The sequence below is a fragment of the Monodon monoceros genome, unplaced genomic scaffold, assembly GCF_005190385.1.
Source record: "Monodon monoceros isolate NGI ecotype Baffin Bay Population unplaced genomic scaffold, NGI_Narwhal_1 Super_Scaffold_11, whole genome shotgun sequence".
In the NCBI taxonomy this organism is placed as follows: domain Eukaryota; kingdom Metazoa; phylum Chordata; class Mammalia; order Artiodactyla; family Monodontidae; genus Monodon; species Monodon monoceros.
Genome location: NW_021703767.1, coordinates 81,594,784 through 81,614,879, shown reverse-complemented (window position 1 = coordinate 81,614,879; position 20,096 = coordinate 81,594,784). Strand labels below are relative to the sequence as shown.

At 40.1% G+C, this 20,096-nt stretch overlaps 1 protein-coding gene and 1 long non-coding RNA gene across 3 annotated transcripts in view; one reads left to right on the top strand and one right to left on the bottom strand.

The window, feature by feature from the left end:
* The window catches only part of LIPH (lipase H), a 50,466-nt gene extending 30,979 nt beyond the window's left edge, over positions 1-19,487 (bottom strand). The window contains exons 1-3 of one of the 2 annotated variants that reach the window (XR_003792313.1): positions 19,330-19,486; positions 4,312-4,679; positions 2,995-3,103 (exon numbers count right to left, since the gene is read on the bottom strand). Coding sequence is in view for 1 of the 2 variants with exons in the window: in XM_029214202.1 (XP_029070035.1) it covers positions 2,995-3,103; positions 4,312-4,679; positions 19,330-19,378 (526 nt within the window). In the remaining variant the exon portion in view is untranslated. Of the gene's footprint in view, positions 1-2,994; positions 3,104-4,311; positions 4,680-19,329 lie in introns of both variants that reach the window. The other variant, XM_029214202.1, reaches the window with a different exon arrangement.
* LOC114890582 overlaps positions 1-20,096 on the top strand; it is a 50,581-nt gene that overhangs the window by 25,604 nt on the left and 4,881 nt on the right. The gene's annotated exons all lie outside the window — the stretch shown is intronic.

Sequence of the window (20,096 nt, the reverse complement as noted above, 5' to 3'; positions counted from 1 at the left end):
CCAAAAAAAGCTGCATATTTTGTGTGAGCAGAGACCATTGGAGTCAGATGGATGTGACGTGGAACCCCAAACCTAGCATTAACCAGCTGTGTGATCTTAAGCAGGTTACTTTACTTCTCTGAACCTCAGTTTCCTTATCTGCAAAATAGAGGTAGAATTAATTGCTACCTCAGAAGACTTACCAAAGCACTCTGGGATCTGAATCCAGAATATTGAAATTATTATAGAATAGAAACAAAAATGACAAAATGGAGCTCTTTCTTATTGCTCTGTGATCGCCAGAAAAGTGTCTAGCTAGTGATCCCTGGCTTTGATTACAAGATTAACCAGTTTGAGAATTTGATAAAAGCTCTGGACCTCTCCCCAGGACAGACGTCAAACATTTTGCATGCGTTTTCAGGGGCCTCTTACTCCCATCCCCAAGGTCACCATGAACTAACTCTCCAAGGCAGTGCTCTCCAATAGAAATATAATGTGAGCCACATATATAATTTAAAATTTTCTAGCAACCACTTTAAAAAGGTAAAAAGAAACAAGGAAAATTGACTTTAATAATACATTTTATTTAACCCAGTATAGCAGAAAATTATTTCAACATGTAGTCAATATAAAAAATTTGAAATTTTTTAATACCCTTCTTTTGTACGTAGTCTTCAAATTCCAGTGTGCGTTTTGCATTTACCGCACGTCTCAATTTGCATTAACAACATTTCAGGTGCTCCGTGGCACCTGTGGCTTGTGGCTCCTATATTGGGCAACACAGCTTTGTGGTCATTTCTTAAAGTATGGTGTTCAGACCACCTGCATCTTCTGGTTAAAAGTACAGACCGCTGGGAATTCCCTGGTGGTCCAGTGGTTAGGACTCCACGCTTCTACTGCAGGGGGCATGGGTTTGATCCCTGGTTAGGGAACTAAGATCCCACATGCCTCGCAGCGTGGCCAAAAAAATAAAAAATAAAGGAAGTACAGACTCCTGGACCCCAAGCCCAGAGATTCCAATTCAGCAAATCGGCATTGTATCCAGCACCCCAAGGTGATTTTTGCAAGAATCAAATTTAGTGTATTATCAAGTGATGTAGGTACTTGAAATGTTTTTAAATCCATTCATTTCTTCCATCTTCTGTTGAAGAAATTAATGAAAAGTAATACCAGGAGATGTGCCTGGAGAGCAAAAGGAGAAGCAAGAGCAGAAGAAAAAAAGGGAAATGGAAGAGATGAAGCAGCCATTCTGGTCTAGATAATCAACAAGCAGAATCACCCAGTTCTTGGGAGTTGGGAGTGAATTATGGCCTTGGGTAACAGGCCAAATTCCCGCCCCTCAATCCAGTGATCCCATTCTGGCAGGGCAGTGGAAGGTGAGTGGAGAAGGGAAATGCTTTTCCCCTGAAATAGCTCTCAGTAACAGGTGAGATTGACCTTGGGGCTCAGAGAGGATGAGGAGTTGGGAGAACATGGGTCCCTCAGAGGAGACAGAAAATTGAGCTGCAGACCGTTGACTGAGTCCAGGTCACAGAGCAGGGCCACGTGGGCCCAGGGTGGAAGGGAGGTTGGCTCAGGGAATTTCCATGGTCAGAGGCCAGGTTACACTGCATTCCCATCCAAAGTAGTCGTGGGAACAGGTTCACTGGGCGGCTGAGGAGAAAAATTAGGGGGTAGATAGAATAAGGCAGTGGTGGGCTAGAGCCCCCCAGCACCAGCACTGGAGAGCAGTTTGCTTATCTCTTCCCAAACTGTGTGGTCAGTGATGTCAGGTCAGTAGCTTGAAACCAGCCACAGTGGGAGTATTTACATCATGGAAATCAGCAAATGCTATAAATCTTTTTTTTCTTTTTTTTTTTTTTTTTTGAGAGCTGATCAGCTTCTAAACACACCACTGGGAAAAGTCCCAGCTCCCAGAGGAGAAGCTCCCAATAGACAAGGAAAACAAGCATATTTGAGCCATCTGTCCTTTGTACCCATAAGGGAAAATGAATTTTTAAAAAGTAAAGACATACTGCTTTCTAAAACATTATAGTAATAATTTTAAAAAATTGAAAAAGAGCTTTGCTTCCCTAGGAAAGCAAGTAAATAAGATAAGGGCAACCTTGGCCTTTGGGGTGAAAGTGAGAAAAAAAATAGCCAGGAAAAAGAATGTGACCTCAAGTACCAGAGTTAGAAGAGACACCGGCCAATGTGGGTGTGTGTGTGTGTGTATGTGAGAGGGACAGAGAGATTTAGGGCAGGGGGTGGTGGTGGGGACATGCCCAGGGCCACATGTCAAATTAAGTAGCACATTCAGACCTGTGGCTCTAAAAGGTTACCTCCCAAATGTAGTTGGTTTGAATCATTTACCTCTCCCCTCCCTCCCTCTGTTCACATCTACCTTCCAGATTTCCTAGATTTGGAATGGCTATCTCAATGTAAGGATCGATTCTGGGAAAGGTATGGAAGGCTTGAGTCTCTGAAAGAGAAAGCCTCCCTCAGACCTTCATCTGTAGCTATGGAAAGTCACAGAACACTAGGCAAGTGAACCCAGCAAGGGAATCTTTGGAGTTTCACCTGCTGTTGTTTCTGAGGGTTTTTATTCAGCTTTGGCCTGAAAGCCGATATTCACAGAGTAAGCTCCAGACAACATAATTCCCATCTCATTTTCCTATCATGAGGCTCCAGCTATGCCTGGGGATATATTAGGTATATAGTTCAAACTATCTTGGATTAAATGAAAGGAAGAAGGCTATCTGCTTGGGGCAAAATCCCCATGGGATGTAGCTGTTTTTCTAGCCATAAGAGAAATAAAGTCACCACCAATCTTTTCTATGGCAAAGTGCTTTGCACCTATTTTATTAAATAATAAATTTAATATTGCTAAGGTCAATTACTACTACGGTCTTCCCTTTGCACAAGAGGACATTTGCTCAGAGAGGTTAAGTAATTGGAAGAGCTGGCTTTGAACCCAAGGACTAGGATTGCCCTGGGCAGTCTGGTTACCCTGTGCCCATTCACAGGAAGCCTTACCTGTAATTCTTCCCAGCTGGCCATTGTACATCTTTCCAACAAACCCAGCTACGTGGGCTCCTAGACTTACTCCAATCATGTAAATGTCATCCAGAGAAGCTCCTTCTGCCTGCAATTTCAAGAGGTCCATCATTATAAATTGTGAGGGGCCAAGGAGTTGACAACATCTGGAGAAATTTCCTAACTGTTGACTTTGGAGAAACATTTCTAGGCACCTTATATCCATTATCTTATTGAAATGTCACAACACCCCGACAAACTAAATGCTATTCCTTTGATTATACAGATGAGGAGACTGAGCCCAGGGTTGAAGTCATCTGCCCAAGGTCAGGCAGGGAGGGCGCAGGGCAGAATTCAAACCGGTCTGTCCAACTCCACACTTATGCCTTCACCTTTATGCCGTGGTGTCTCCATTCATGCTTCTGCTAGAAGCCAAGCTGAGACATCCTTAAAACCTTCCCAACTGAGAAGGGCAACCAAACATTTAATGAACTCCTTTATGTCCATGCTGGCTCAGTTAATGAAGTCATCATGGAGAGGGAAGGAAGGAAAGAAAGGGGCGGGGCACACTGACCATAGTCCTGGGCCAGCCATTCATGAGTCATTTTAATATTCACTTTCCTGAAGTCTGTGGCTTAAGTAGGAAGCTCATGTAAAATTTATGTCACCCCTGGCCACAGTGGCCACCAGGTGTGACTCTCTGAAGTAGTCCTGATGTCAAGTCACTTTTTTTTTTCATAAAAAGGACAGTTCATGAGATAGATTAAATTAAATTTAAGATTTATTTCATCTTTGTAAGTCTTCTGAAAACATAAATCATACACACAAATCATTCATCAACCATGTGTATCAGTTTTGGTTTTGGATAATCTGGTCACTAAACTTTTGGCATTTCTAAGAAAAGGAAGAGCTATAGAAGTTGAGGAAACTCTAGGCATTGAAGCCAGGAAACCCCTAGACAGAACCTCTCATACCCATTAGACACCTTTATGTGAGTTAGAAAAAGCTGCCCCTTCCTCAGGACACTTTGCTGTCATTCACTAGAAAATTATCATAATAGACATATAAATCTACAATGTCTACAATGACAATGGTGCCGTCTTAGATGGGTGCCCTGTGCAGTACACAACCTGCACAACCATACACATGGGCGTTGCCTTGGGCCCTTCCCTTCACCTTCCCTGGGGCTTATTCAGATTTGCAAAACATTGCAAAAATAGTCCTTCTGGTCACTGTAGTTATCTCTTGGCTTTAAATATCCAGATATTGAGCCAGTTTCAATTTGACCCTGAATCATCTAAGAGAATTCTCCCTTACCAGCATTTGGTCGATAAATTCCTTCAAGACTATTGCTACTTTTCTGGTCTTTCTAGAGGCATGGTTGTATATTACAGTTGTAGCTCCTTGATTCCAATCAACAACAATCACGTTCATGTCATCTACAGAGAGCAAACCCTCTACTAAGTCCTCCATCCAAACTGGAGGAGAGCCTGTCGGTCTGAATCCATGGACAGTGAAGATGGTTTTCTTGGTCACGTTCAAGTTCCCCAAAACTGTGGAGTTGATGGCTTGTGCGCAGGTCGGGTTTCCCCTTGTGTAGAGCATCAACTTCACATTTAGTCCCGTTCCAACCACTGCACTGTGAAAGCTCAGTTTGGTAAATGAAGGACATGTTTCATCTGTGTCTGAAAATAAAAATTATATGGCATTGTGACGGTTCTTTCCTTAGTTGGGCATCAAGCAAAAGTGCTGTCCTACACACTCTTTGGAGTTCATTCTATGTGCCTCATGGCACCTAGCAAGAGGCTGGATCTAGTTGAATGAAGTTGCAAAGTCAGACCTGATTCGTAGTACATAAGTAGTAACTTCTTTTTCACTGATAAAACCATTTTTCCAAATCCTACCCTCTTTCAAGATCTAACCCAAAAGTCACCTCAACGAAGCCTTCTCCAACTCTCCCAGCCATAATTACTGTCTGTCCTTCAACCCAGAACTCCCCAAACCCCTCTACGTGCCACACTGACCGCACAATGAAGACATTTTCAGGGATGTATTATGGTTATTTCTGTACGTATGTGTCTATCCCACTAGACCAGTCTCCTTGAAATGGTGTCTTGTAATCTTGTGTATCCCTCACAGTGCCCAGCACATGGTAGAGGACTCAATAACAGAATCTGTGGGGTCCAAGCATCTCTTTCCTTGTCTATAGCACCCACCTGGGACAGTGGTAGAGAACATGATGTGCCTTGCCCTGCACCTTTCAGAAACATCTGAAACTGTTAACCATGGTGGCCTTTCTTGGGCTCTCTCTCTCCTTCTTTGCTCAAGCACCACCTTTAAGCATATGTCCTGCTGACCAGGCTCTAAGAATGGAAAGGCTGGGGATGTAATGGGAACAGCTTAAGATGAGCTGAAAGTAAGAGAATGCTTTACGGCAGAAAGTAAGAGAGTGCTTAAAAACATGTTATAGGGACACAGGAAGCAGCTTGAAGGGGCTTCTGCTGGCCAGATCTGGGATAACTTGAGGACAAAATAATTAAGGAGAGTAATGAATGATAGGCCTTTGAAAACCAGGAATCCATGATTCCATAACAAATAAATACATAAATAAACAAAGAAACAATACCTACATGGAGAAGAGAGGAGGACTCTTACAATATAATGCTGAATGCAAACTGATAAATGTGGAATGCATGCTGGAGTTGAAATTCATCATTTTGCAACCATCATAACAAAGATTGGTTAGACAAGAATCATCAATGGATGCTAAACTGAGGTTGGGGTGGGGATGTGGATCTTGAGGAGAAGCATGATATTTGTACGGTTTTAAAGTGTCTCCCACAGGGACTTCCCTGGTGGTCCAGTGGGTAAGACTCCGTGCTCCCAATGCAGGGGGCCCAGGTTCAGTCCCTTGTCGGGGAACTAGATCCCACATGCATACCACAACTAGGAAGTCCACACGCCACAACTAAAGATCCCACATGCTGCAACTAAGACCCAGCACGACCAAAATAAATATTAAAAAAAAAATAAAGTGTCTCCCACAGATTGCTCATTAGAGATTAGGGAAGAAACATTAACTGTAAGATTGAGAAAGTGAACAATACCTTGACAAGGTTATCAAACTTGACATCACCAATGAGGAGCAGATGGATATCATGTGCCTATAGCTGTAATGCACTGGGAAGGACACAGCTTCGCCTGTGAAGTGTTCTAGTAGGGAATGCATAGCTGGAATCTAACCATGAGGAAAAATCAGACAAACATAAAATGAGGAATATTCTATTTTTTTAAAAAAGAACCTGTATTCTTAAAAAAAAAAAAAGTCAATGTCATAAATGACAAAGAAAGACTGGAAACGTTCTACATTAAAAGGAGACTAAGGCTTCCTTGGTGGTGCAGTGGTTAAGAATCCGCCTGCCACTGCAAGGGACACGGGTTCGAGCCCTGGTCCAGGAAGATCCCACATGCCGCAGAGCAGCTAAGCCCGCGAACCACAACTACTGAACCTGCGCTCTAAAGCCCGCGCGCTGCAACCACGGAAGCCTGCACGCCTAGAGCCCGTGCTCCGCAACAAGAGAAGCCACCGAAGTGAGAAGCCTGCCCATCGCAGCAAAGAATAGCTTCCGCTCACCACACTAGAGGAAGTCTGCGTGCAGCAACGAAGACCCAACACAGCTAAAAATAAATGAAAAAAAAAAAAGTAAACCTCTGATCGACATTGGTATCCAGACACAATAATATGATGATTGAGAGGACTATTTTTTTAATTATAATAATGATTATTATTTATTATTATAACTATTATTGTGACCCTAACCATGACCATTCTTCAGGAGAGGGAATAGACTGGGAAGACAGTTGACTTGCAACTGGCCCAAAAAAAGACAAGAGTGCCTTGGGAAACATCTGTTCTGACTTCTTCCAATAAGAATTTAGGAACCATTTGCCCTGGGCCCCTATTCTCAGTGAGTCTGCACTTGCACACCCAGGAATTGCTCCTCCCTTATTCTGAGCCTCAGGGTGGCCTTCATCCTGGGGGCTCTGCCTTTCCTTCACAACCTGGGTCCATTCATGGATACTTTTACTTGAAACTTCTTGCAAAGGCTCTGGTACTTAGGAGTGAGTGAACTTCCAAAATAGAATGAGCAAAAGAAGCTCAAATAGAAGGTTAGAAATTAAGGAGGCTTTGAAATGCCTCACCCTAGAAAAGATGTGGCTAAAAATTGAGCCCCAAAGTCATATATTCCTCCTTTTACTCTGTACTATCCAGTAGATTGTGCAGTAAAGCATGCTTACAATGTAAATACTATCTTTTTTCCCCAGCTTTATTGAGATATAATTGACAAATAAATTGTGTAAGTTTAAGGGGTACAATGTGATGATTTAATATATATATTAAGAAATGATTACAACAATAATGTTAGTTAACACATTCACCTCACGTAGTTAACTTGTGTGTGTGCGTGTGTGTGTGTGTCTATGTGTGTGAGAGGAGAACATTTAAGATCTACTGCCTTAGCACATTTCAAATATACAATACAGTATTGTTAACTATAGTCACCATGCTGTGCATTAGACGTCCAGGACTTATTCAGCTATGTAAATATTTTCTCCATCTGTTGGCCCCTTTCATTTTTCTCTTCCTGTAGATCACTTGCCCCAGGTGAACACGGACTGAAACTTATCTGGTGCTTGTAGAGCAAGTCGCAGAGTAAATAACTGACTGTTCAATTAGTCATTTTATTGGACAGGAAGAGTCACAGGGTAGGGCTGAGCCTCTAGGTCTCAGCCATCAGTAAAACTGGGTTTTGTTCCTGGTTGTGTGACTGACTCACCAGGTGGCCTGGGGAAATTATGTCATCTTTCACTTGCTACCTACCTGCCCAAGAAAGTTATGCGGCGGAGATTAATTATGAATGAGGTCATACGGGAAAAGATAGAGATCCCTTTCCATAGAAGGGGACTGCTTAATTACTAGGGTTTGTTCATTTTGAGCCAATTGAGCAATATTATGTCAATGTGTCATAAACCGTGTGTCTGAGTACTTGGAAGGCTCAGAGATGCATCCTGAAGTTTGGGGCCAGAGCTATTTTTCAGCAGAAGCTGCCAACTTTAATGACTATGGAATGGTTCAACCAATCTTTTTGGCTTGCGGAGTCCTTACTAGAAGCCTTTAAAACTGACAGTTACGGAAAAGCAAGAAGGGCAGAACAAATGGATTTTTATTTTTCATTTGATAGAACCACTGTGACTTCAAGTATTTTTAAATGTCTTAGTTATTTTTACAACAGCATTGTGCTCTGGAAAAGGCCATTGCTTTTGCTATGCGGATTCCCCTGTCTCTCTTTTCTTTGTTTTATTCCGTTTATATTTTCTTTCTCATACTGGGATGTTTATAGCCCGCTTTAATTTTTTCTGGCATTGACCTTTATAACTTTATATGAAACACTTAAATCTCTATTTCATGGGATGTCAATGTGTAGCCTGTAGGTCAGAAATAGACTACATGCAGAACTGCTCCAGACTTAGCAATATTTATTCAGATTTATTTATCCTCCAACGTGAACTCCTGGCAAGGAGATTTGGGCACCTGGAAACTGTATTTCAGACTGTTGTAGGGCATATTTTTAACTTCTGCCATGTGTCCTGCTGCTGACCTTTGTCAGAACAGTTATCTTTCCTTATTCTGCTCTAGTCCTTGCTTTAGTAACTCGAGACAGTATCTAATGACCCTCTGTTATAAATGATGAGGGCATTAGCATACTCAATACTTCTCCCTTCTACCTCCTGATTTTTATTAGTTATAAAATTACTTTTAGTTCATCTGGTAATTCCTATTTTAGTTTAAAAATAAAATTTAAGCCTCTATTTCCTAGTGTATCAATCACAGAGAGCTTCTATTCTATTTACTGTATCTATTCTAGCTCCTCATTCCCTACCAAGAAAGATAAGAAAGTCACTGCACTTGTATTGCCTCCTGTATTGTATATCCTCCTTGACCTCTTCTCCAGAACACACACATACACACACACTGGCACAAACACTGTCAAAATACAGTCAATCCTCTTTATTCGTGAATTTCATACTTGTGAATTCACCTACTCGTTGAAATTTATTTGTAACACCCCAAAACAAGAATTTGTCACCCCTGCTCGGCATACTGGTAGTTTGGGTGTGCCTCATCCAAGGGACATCCACTCCACTCCCCAGGAAGGAGGGCCGCCCCTCTCTCCTTTTCCCTTAAGTGGTTTCTCTCCCTCCTCTTCCTCCCTGGTGGCAGGTACATCCTGCCACTTGGGGAGTGGTCAGCAGGGGACCTCTGGTTTGCATTAGGAGGAGAAAACGATTTGACCTCCACTTTTCTCAAATCCAACTATGCCAACAATAAAGCTGATACTTTTAGCCCTGGGTCAAGTTCTCAATTGGTTGAAACCCAGATGGAAGAGGAGTGTGATTGCCACTCAGACCTCAGCAGCAGACTGGGAGCCCTTGAGGGCCAAACCTTTCTTATTTTTAATAAATAAAAAAATTACATAATATTTAATACATTAAAAGAAGAATGCAGGATATCTGTGATAAAGCACAGCAATAAACACTCTACCTAAGAACTAAAATAAAACCCAAATGTATTTGTAACCCCCAAAATCAATACTTGAGGGGCTTTTCCAGTTATTCACGGCTAGGTGCTGAGTGGCAAAAAATCTGAGTTGCCCCACACATCACTCTCAGCTGAGGTCAAACACGGCGACACTCTGCCTTCTTGTTTCAGCTCTCATAGCAAATGTCCTTTACCTGGCCTCTTACTGCCGTGTTTTTTGCTTCTTGTGCCTTTTCTTGGTGATTTCACTGTTTAAAATCCCCCAGACATAGTCCTCAAGTGCTGGCTGGCATTTCTAAACTCATGAAGGCTGTGATGTACCTTACAGAGAAAATGTGAGTGTGAGATAAGCTTTGTTCAGGTATGAGTTATAGTGCTGGCCATGAGTTCAATGTTAGCAAATCAACACTATATATTGGGACTTTCCTGGTAGTCCAGTGGGTAGGACTCCACGCTCCCAATGCAGGGGGCCCTGGTTTGATCCCTGGTCAGGGAACGAGATCCCGCATGCATGCCGCAACTAAGAGTTCGCATGCCACAACTAAGGGCCCACATGCTGCAGCGAAGATCCCGTGAGCTGCAACTAAGACGCGGAACAGCCAAAATAAATGAATTAAGTAGATAAATAAATAAATAAATATTTAAAAAACAATATATATTAAATAAGGTGTCTTTCAACAGAAACACACATAAAATAAGATTATGTATTGATCAGTCAACTAAAATGTCATAAGCAGAGGCTCACAGGAACCTAACCCTATATTCCCTCTAAGAGCAGTGGTTCAGTAACTGCTACTTCAGTGCTTGTAGTGCCTTTACAGAACATGAACTACTGTGAATAAAGATGAAGTGTATATAAAAATTATCTTCTGGGACCATATTTCCCTGGCTATGTAGTTTTAGTTCTATAATATACGAGACTATTGCTCACAGTGAGTCCTTTTCCTAGCCTTCTCCATTCACCCCTCGGTGACTGGCTCTTGCTGTCTTTTCAAGACGGGCTAGTGGATGGTCCCTCACCCATCCCCAACTCTGCTCATGGGATGAGAAACTTGAGTGGGGGACAGAACCAGCCTCAGGAATGAGCTGCTCTTGGCTTAGCCCTCAGAGGCTCTGGGGCTGGTAGAAACTCTTGGTTTCTTCAATAGGACAATTTTATCATTTTGCTTTGTTCGATTGTTTGGAGACATTCCTGGATGCAGTTTGGTTAAAGTTGACTCTTTTTTTTTCAATTAAAAAAAAAGTGGCTAGTGGGTAATATAGTTCCTAAGTTTATTCATATCTGTAAATGAATTCCTTGGCCTAAATGATGCCCTGGCTTTAAATAATATGCTTTTCTACTTCCTTCTTGTGTTGAATTCCACTCCAGAGAACTTTTCCCCTTAAATGTTACTTGTCTTTTTCCTACCACAAACTTGAAGCATTCTTTCCTTTTCTGAAATAACTTCCCCCACTAGCACAGAAGCTCCAAGATGACTGATCTATTTGTCCATTTATCCATTCTTATGTTCCCAGTGCCAAGAACAGCACCTGGCTTGGAGTTGGCTTCAATAAATGTTTCCTGAATAAATGAATATCAACCTGTTAACACATTATTCAGCCATTCAGAATGAGCCATATAAATACTATAAGGAGTGTATGATGTAAAGTTTATAAAATAAATGAAGTATGAAATGGCACATGCATTATGACTGAAACTATGTAAAAATATATCTGTAGGTAACAGACCTGGAAAATCATATGCAAACAATGGGTCATACACTCCACTTCCAATGTTCTTTGTTTAAAATTGCCTCAGGTTATTAACCCTTTTCCTCTCAGAATTAATAATATTTTAAAAAGAAAACATTACACATCTTATTTTGGACCATGTTACAAATTAGCTTAAGCTCCTCTGAGGGCAGGCACTGTATTGTTTTTAGTTTAGTATTGCGTCCCCAACACCAAGCTCAGGAACTTGTCTTGTCTTTGGGCCTGAAATTCTCAGGCAATTTGGAGAACATGCAAGGACTAGATATATGTGAATAGCAAATTTGTTAAATTGATTCACCCTCATAAATATAGTTCTTTACATTTTACTTTATGTTGGTATTACTAAAATGATTAACTACTATGTATGCCTTCAGAAAGCAAACCTCTTGTTGGTTATTTTGCTGTTTTGTTACAAAGTCAAGTTTGCTTAGAGGTAGTATTAACAGCCCAATCAAGAACCGCAGAACGTGTTAAACTGGTTTCTAAACCTTAACCTCTTCTACTAGAGTTTATTTGAAACAGGAGAAACTCTGCCTTTCTTCTTCAGACTACTTTGAAATTCAATCCCTCTGAAATGCTGTTTCCTGTTGACAACTGGAAAATTACAATTGGATGGGTGATGTCTGCCATCCAGTGATGAATTCAGACCCCTATGTAGGGCAGGCCTGATTATCATTTACTGTCTTCCCTCTGTTAAATTAAAAGAAACATATTCAAGTAGGATGTCAGGGAAATCTGGCTATAGCATCTTCAGATATAACATATTTGTGCCTGAGGTATTTTCTTACAATCCAGTGCATGACTGCCCACGGGCCAAATCCAGCCATGCTCATTAGCGTACTGCCTATAGCTGTTTTCCTGCTATAAGGCAAAGATGAGTAGTTTAACAGTGACCACTGGCCCACAATGCTGAAAATATTTACTATATGGCTCTCTACAGAAGAAGTTTGCCAACCCTGGTCTAATGTCTTAAACAAAAACACAACACAATTTTGGAAAGAGCTTGGGTTTTGGAGACAAACCTAGGTTTGTGGTTCAATTCCATTGCCTACTAGCTATGTGACCTCTGGTAATTAATTACCCAACCTCTCTAGGTCTCAGTTTTGCATGTATAAAATGATCATAATAGTGCCAATCTGTCAGGCGGTGCTTTGCAGAGCCATATTGAGCCCAAGGCAAAAGAAAAACCACACCATATAAATATACATATTTATATAAATATATATTTATCAAAATATCCTCCCGTATTTTGAAACAAGTGAAAAATAGACCTTCATTATTTAATCTGTTCATACACCATTGTCAACCCTTGTAAACTGCCTAGCAATGAAGTGAGTTGTCATGGACCCAGGAATTCCAGCCAAGTAGAGATGATTTTTCCTGTTGTACAACAACACAGACTTGTAAAACAATCAATAGTATATCTTATTAAAATTTTTGACATTTTGTTCATCATATATTTGCAATGATTTTTGATCTTTTAAAAATATTGCATTAAAATATCATCTATGCATTATAATATGCATTATTAATGATATGCAGATTATTGTTTGCATTAAACATTAAATGGTAGTAAAATATTATTTGTATATTAAAATATCACTTAAATGTTGCATTAAAATATCACAAAAATAAAATATTTTTATTGCATTAAAAAGTCATAAATATGACTGATCTTGATGACTATTTTGGTGTCCCTTCCACCCTTAAATATTGCACCTAGTGAGTGCCTCACTCGCCTCACTGTAATCCCAGCCCTGCCATCAGGACTGATGTGAGAATGAGAGAAAATGCCTATGAAGTATCTAAAGCGTTACATGATACATAATAGATGCCAAAAAACTAGTAAGTGACGATGATGTTGATGATAAGTTTGGTTAATAGTATTGATCTTTTAGGGTTGTTATGAAGACTAAATAAAATAAGTAAATCACAGTGTGGGATTTGATATAGAATAAGTGCTCAATAAATTCCTTCCTTCCATCTTTTTTTTTTTTTTTTTTTTTTGGCTGTGTTGGGTCTTGGTTGCTGCGCGCGGGCTTTCTCTATTTGCAGAGAGCAGTGGGTTACTCTTTGCTGCGGTGCACGGGCTTCTCATTGTGGTGGCTTCTCTTGTTGCGAAGCATGGGCTCTAGGCGCATGGGCTTCAGTAGTTGTGGCTCATGGGCTCTAGAGAGCAGGCTCAATAGTTGTGGCACACGGGCTTAATTGCTCTGCGGCATGTGGGATCTTCCCGGATCAGGGCCCGAACCCATGTTCCCTGCATTGGCAGGCGGATTCTTAACCGCTGTGCCACCAGGGAGGTCCCCCTTCCATCATTTTAGTTTCCTTAATCCAACCGAGGATTTGGAAAAGGGAAGCTTTATTAGGCAGTATACAGGTGACAGTGCTTCTCCCTGGCCAAAGCACTGTGTTTGTTTCTGGCTGTGTCATTAACAAGGTAAACAAACAACCTATTTGGGTCATCAGTTTTCTCATATTAAAATTAGGTTTTGATTCCTCATTCCTTAGCCATTTAGCTAACTCTAGCATTCCTTTTAGAAATGAAATTCTAAGATCTGCAAACTAACTTATTTGAAAGGATGCCTCTTGCATCCACTTAAGAAAACAAATTTCCAGGACTTTCTTACGAACAAAAGATAACCCTAATCTAAAAAAATTAATATATCAAGAAATTTCCTTTTTCTTAAATTTTAATTAAAAGACCTAAAAATAACCATACTTTACTCTTGTAATTAGAATGTTGGTCAGATAGGTGTTTTCTCACCTTTATATCAAGCAGGGTGTTTTTGCTATTAAATACCTGTTAGTTAACAAACATAGTTCCGCATACTACAATAAGGATGAGTCTTGAAAACAATACAATAAGTGAAAGATGCCAGTCACAAAAGACCACATATTATATGACTCTATTCATATGAAATGTCCAGAATAGGGAAATCTATAGAGACAGAAAGTAGATTAGTGGTTGCTTAGGGCTGGGGGATGGGAGGAGATGGAGAGATGGGGTGCAATAGTTAAAGGGTACTGGGTTCCGTTTTGGAGTCATGAAAGTGTTCTAAAATTGACTGGTGACAGTTGCACATATATGTGAATATATAAAAAAACACTTTAAGTGGGTGAATTGTATGGTATGTGTTTTATATCTCAATAAAACTGTTTCTTAAAAATGGCTCCTGTAATTTCATGCTTTCATGGAAAGAGTGAAAAAAAAAAGACGAAAAGTCTTTTGGAAGTGACTGGGCAGAAGTTTCCCTTTTCTGTTGCAATCAAATCAGGCTCCCAGTTTTCCAATTTGTTTTCTTTCCCCTTGGAAACTGAGGTTGATAGACCTTCATTTTCTACCACTGCAGGCTAAATAAAGCACCCCTGCCCCTCCACCACCCACTCTGGTCAGTCCGTTGGCTGTGAGGGAGGGATTGTAGCTGTTCCTGTGCAAAACAAATCACTCTTATTCTCAGACTTAGGTATTAATACAGCTGTTATTCTGTTTTACCTTTACCACATAAAATTGTGTTGGTTAGACAAAATGCCCTCTTGGTTGGAAAGATTATCCCTAGCTTTTATCCACCGGCTATGTTTCTTTAGGCTACAGCCAAGAAAACAGGGAGACATTTGTTTCCCTAAATTGACTTATTTTATATGAGTCCCAGTTGGATAGAAAAGTGTGATGCCCTCAGACTGATCACTGACAACCTCGCTTCCTTTCTGATGAAACTTCCATGGGATCCTTTGACTCTGTATTCGCAAGACACACTGCCCTGCAGCTAAATGAAGCTGCCCATGCTATCTCAGAGTCATGCTCAGTTCTGGCTTTTTAGCTTCTACCTGCCTTTGGAGGAACTGATTTCAGCTCCCACAACTCTGATTGGGGGAAAACTCCTGCACAAAGAGGAAACTCCTCATTCATATCCAAAGAGGTGTCTGTGAAGGGAGAAGATGGAATTGTAGATAGAAATAAGCCACCAATGAAGCAATTGTGAGTGGAGTGAAAAGAGAGATGGTTCTGAGATTCTATGAGCGTCAATGAGCAAAACCTCTCAATATGGCCGAGTCAGTTTATTAAACATCAAAGTATCAGTTTCTCTCAGACCCATGGTTGGTGAAGTTTAGTCTACTAATCTCCAACCCCCAGTGACAGCGGTGAAATTCCACCTAATTTCACCTTGCTGCCTCATATCCAGTCAGGAAGTACAACAGGCAGGACCCTGACTCACACTTCTTTCATGTCAAGTTTTGGGCTCCGAGGCGAGCTCAAGCTCTCATTCTCCCCACCTCCAAACATGACGCAAATGTGTGTGAATAACTTCTTTAGAGCAGAGGTCCACAGACAGGTATATTGACTCCATGCAGCCTGAAAATATTTACTGAGATTCAGACCTAGATTAAGGGATACACTGTTGAGTATTTTGCCTGCCGGTGGTGGATGCTGGCCGGTCAGTGCCCAGGACACACAGCTCACCACACGTTAACTGATGGAGTTAGGAGCTTTCCAGAAACCCATGTCTGAGCACACTCTTAGGCTTGCCTGAAAACACTGTTCTGCAGGAACTTCCCAAAGTCTCAGAAATAAACACCTCTTTAGCCCAGAAACTTTGACTTGGAGAGATTAGAAAATGAGCTGGACTCCTACTTTGAAGAGAGAAGGAGAAGGGGGAGGTGACATGTCCCTACAATGAAATTCTATTGATTTTTTTTTTCATCTGAAAAGTTTATTTTTTTTTTATGCAGAGAACCACACTGAATTTGGCACTAAAAATCCATCCTGAGCCAGACTGTGACGGGTTCACAGTTGGCCAGAGCCAAAACTGCTGGAATATCTTTGTTTCTCTTTTACCCAAGGCAGAGACAGGCAAGAAGCGTACAGGCCAAATGCCCTCTTGGTTGGAAGGACATCTTTGCTTTTAACCACCAGCTTGGATTTCTTTAGGATATAACCCAGAAAACAAATGAGATGCCTGATTTCCTCACTCTCATCTCTTAATCATGTGCATAAATATGCACATTCACACTCCACCCCCTCACTCACCTTTGTCTCCTCTGTGTTGGAGAAGGATGAGTCACACACACACACACAGTTATAAATCAATCTGAAGAGAGCTTCCAATAACCGAGGAAACAATTCTCTCTCTAATTTTGGCACTGAGCTATTTTCTCTAGGAAAATATCTACCTAGTTTTACACAAGTTGCCACAGGACAAAATATCGATGGCAGAGTAACTTTTAAAAATACTTATGACAGGGACTACTCTGGTGACGCAGTGGTTAAGAATTCGCCTGCCAATGCAGGGGACACCAGTTCAAGCCTCAGAGCAACTAAGCCCGTGCACCACAACTATTGAGCCTGCGCTCTAGAGCCCACAAGCCACAGCTACTGAGCCCGCGCACGCCTAGAGCCCGTGCTCAACAAGAGAAGCCACCGCAATGAGAAGCCCACACACTGCAACAAAGAATAGCCCCCGCTTGCTGCAACTAGAGAAAGCCCGCACGCAACAAGGAAGACCCAACGCAGCCCTAAATAAATAAATTTTAAATAAATAAGTAAAATACTTATGACAAGCAGCCTTAATTTAGAAGAATACTTATCAGCCTGTGTTCCTTGAACCACCTACAAACTGAAAAACCTCACGAGTTTGTTTGAAATGCAGATTCCAGGACCTCACCCCAGACCCAGAGTTTGGATCTCTGGAGATTAGAGTCTCTGCATTTTTACCAAATTCCCCAAATGATTCCAGTGCACACTAGAGTTTGCTAGCCATTGCTTTGTAAGCTAGTAAGAGTACGGCAAACATTCCTATCATGATTTCACAAAGGTTAGAACAACAAAATAAAAATCTCTGAAAGTAAGTGACCTGTATTCTTGGGATTTCAGAGTCACATCTTAATCACTTGCTAATGTTTGGACTGCAAGCCAAGGAAGGGAAAAACAAAAAGTCAATGTATTTGTGATCAATACTTTCTGCATATTATTCAACACCCTCCCCCAAGAGAGTTCTCAGTTCACGGTTTTGCAGATACTGAGAAGTACGGATTTAGCTTACAGCTATAATTATGTTTTTTATATTTTTTCTTTCTAGCTATGGAAGTTTATTGTGATGTATATCTATCTGCTTAGATTCTGTCATGCAGCAGTGGGTCGTATGGAATGACTTAAAACAAGACTTTACTGATGAGATAACATTAAGTAAAAAGGCAGGTCAATGGTTACCAGGGGAAAGGTTGGGGAGGGATAAATTGGGAATTTGAGATTAACTGATACACACTACTATATATAAAATAGATAAACAAAGACCTATTGTATAGCACAGGGAACTATATTCAGGATCTTGTAATAACCTACAATGGAAAAGAATCTGAAAAAGAATATATATATACACATATATATGTATATATATATATGAACTGAATCACTTTGCTGTACACCTGAATCATTGTAAATCAACTATACTTCAAATTTTAAAATTAATTTAAAAATACAATTTTTTTAAAAAGGCGGGTCACAAAAAATGAATTTCCAGCTTTTTAAACTGAGATATGTAATGGGAGACTGGAAGAAAGCACTCACAAATTACCATCAGGTTTTTGTGTTAAGGTTAGTTCCCACTCCCCTTAAGCTATCTCTAAATTTATTTTATTTTTTAAAATTTTAGGGACTTCCCTGGCAGTCCAGTAGTTAAGACTCCGTGCTTCCACTGCAGGTGACAAGGGTTCTATCCCTGGTCCCCTCAGGGGCCAGGGATCCCCCATGCCTCGCGAACAAAAAAAAAATTTTTTTAAGTGATAACACACACAAACTTTAAAACGTTGAACTCTCAATTTAAAATATCATCACTAGTTTCATTTTAACTTACTATTAAATCAACTTCAAAAGCACAAATTAAGAAAAAGTTATTTATAAGCCTGAAATCCTAATACAACTATATTAATTTTCCATTTCCCTTCTAAACTTTATTTACAGGCATACACACATGATTTTTGCATAGTTGTAATCTTAGTTTATCTACAAAATTGAGCTCTGCTTTTTTGACTTTGCATTATGTTATAAACATGTTTGCACATTTCTGCATAGCTTCAGAATTATTTTAATGCCTACGTATTTTTAAAAGTTGTTACACTGTACTTTATCCATTTCCTGTATGTAGGAACATTTCTGCTGTATCTAGTTTTAACTTATTATAAATAACAGAGTTAGAATCATTCTTTGTATATAGGTTCTTTGTTTTTCTTTTACAAGATATTTCTTTAGAACAAATTCCCAGCAATGGTTTTACTAGTTTCAAAGGGCATGAACATTTTTATGGGTCCTAATATATAACATACTTCCCTTCAGAAAAATTGTACCAGTCTTCATTACAATAAACTATGTGAAAAAGTACTGGATTCCTAAAAAGCTGAGAAGTGTTGAGCTTTTCTTTAAAAAAAAAAAGCATTTCACTTTATTTTTATTACCTTGCTGTGTACATTACTGTTTTAATTTTTATTTCTCCATTATGATTAACAATTTTAAGTAATCAATATGCCAGGCACCATTCCAAGAGGTTTACACATATAAAATCATGTTTTTTTAAATAAAAATAATTTAAGTAAACACGATGCATGAAAGCTGTAAAAACCTGTCCTCTCTGTATTAGATATTATAGTAAAATAAAATTTAAAATTCTCAGAAAGTAAATGATCTTATTTCATAGAAGTGGAAAGGCACAGAAAAATGAACTATGAAAGAAAAAATACTAGATTTTTCAGCATATTTAAGTTTTGTACATCAGAAGAACAGGCTAATTCAAAGGAATAATCGTTTCTTTTACTACTGAGGAAAAATAAAGTTTTTTCAGAATTCAAAATTTCACTTAATCCATATCTTCTTTCCTGAAAAATCACTGTGTGAAACTTAAAAAGTCCAGTGAAGGAACTGGGATGATAAAATGACAGTTATACTAAATATTTTTTAAATAATTAAGAAAACCATTCAATATATGACCAACCTGATCTCACCAAGCACATCAAACTGATGAGGAAGTATAATCTCAGCATATGGAAACGGAGACAGTGTGTGTCGCATTCACAAGAAGAATGATTTCCTTCCCAGAGTCTTAGACTTTCCCCTCAGAGAGAGCTCAGATAACTAACCCAGAGGTGTGGTGACAACAGGAAGCTCCCAAGAGACTGCAGGCAGGCCCCAACCCTTTCAGGATATGTGACTCCTCCCCTTTTCAATAAAAGGTCAGGTACATTTCTGCTTACACAATTTTATGCATATCTTGATATTATGTATGTGCAGAATGATGAGTGCAAAATAGTTTCATTCTTTGTGGGCGTTTGGCTTGGTGTGTTGAAATCAAGTGTGATTTGAGACATTTTCCCCTCTTGTTTTTGTGAATGAAACAAATCCAGTTAGTCTTCTGTTGACCTGTGTATACAAAACTACTTTTTATGTTTATTTACACACTTATTTCTTAGAGGGCAGTCTTCAGATTTTATTAAGAACATTTTAAGTCTAATCAAGTACCTATATTTGTAAAAATATGCTTCAGATTAAAGGCAACTTTTTTTTTTTTTGCGGTACGCGGGCCTCTCACTGCTGTGGCCTCTCCCGCTGCGGAGCACAGGCTCCGGACGTGCAGACCCAGCGGCCATGGCTCACGGGCCCAGCCGCTTCACGGCATGTGGGATCCTCCTGGATCGGGGTACGAACCCGCATCCCCTGCATCGTTAGGCAGACTCTCAACCACTGTGCCACCAGGGAAGCCCT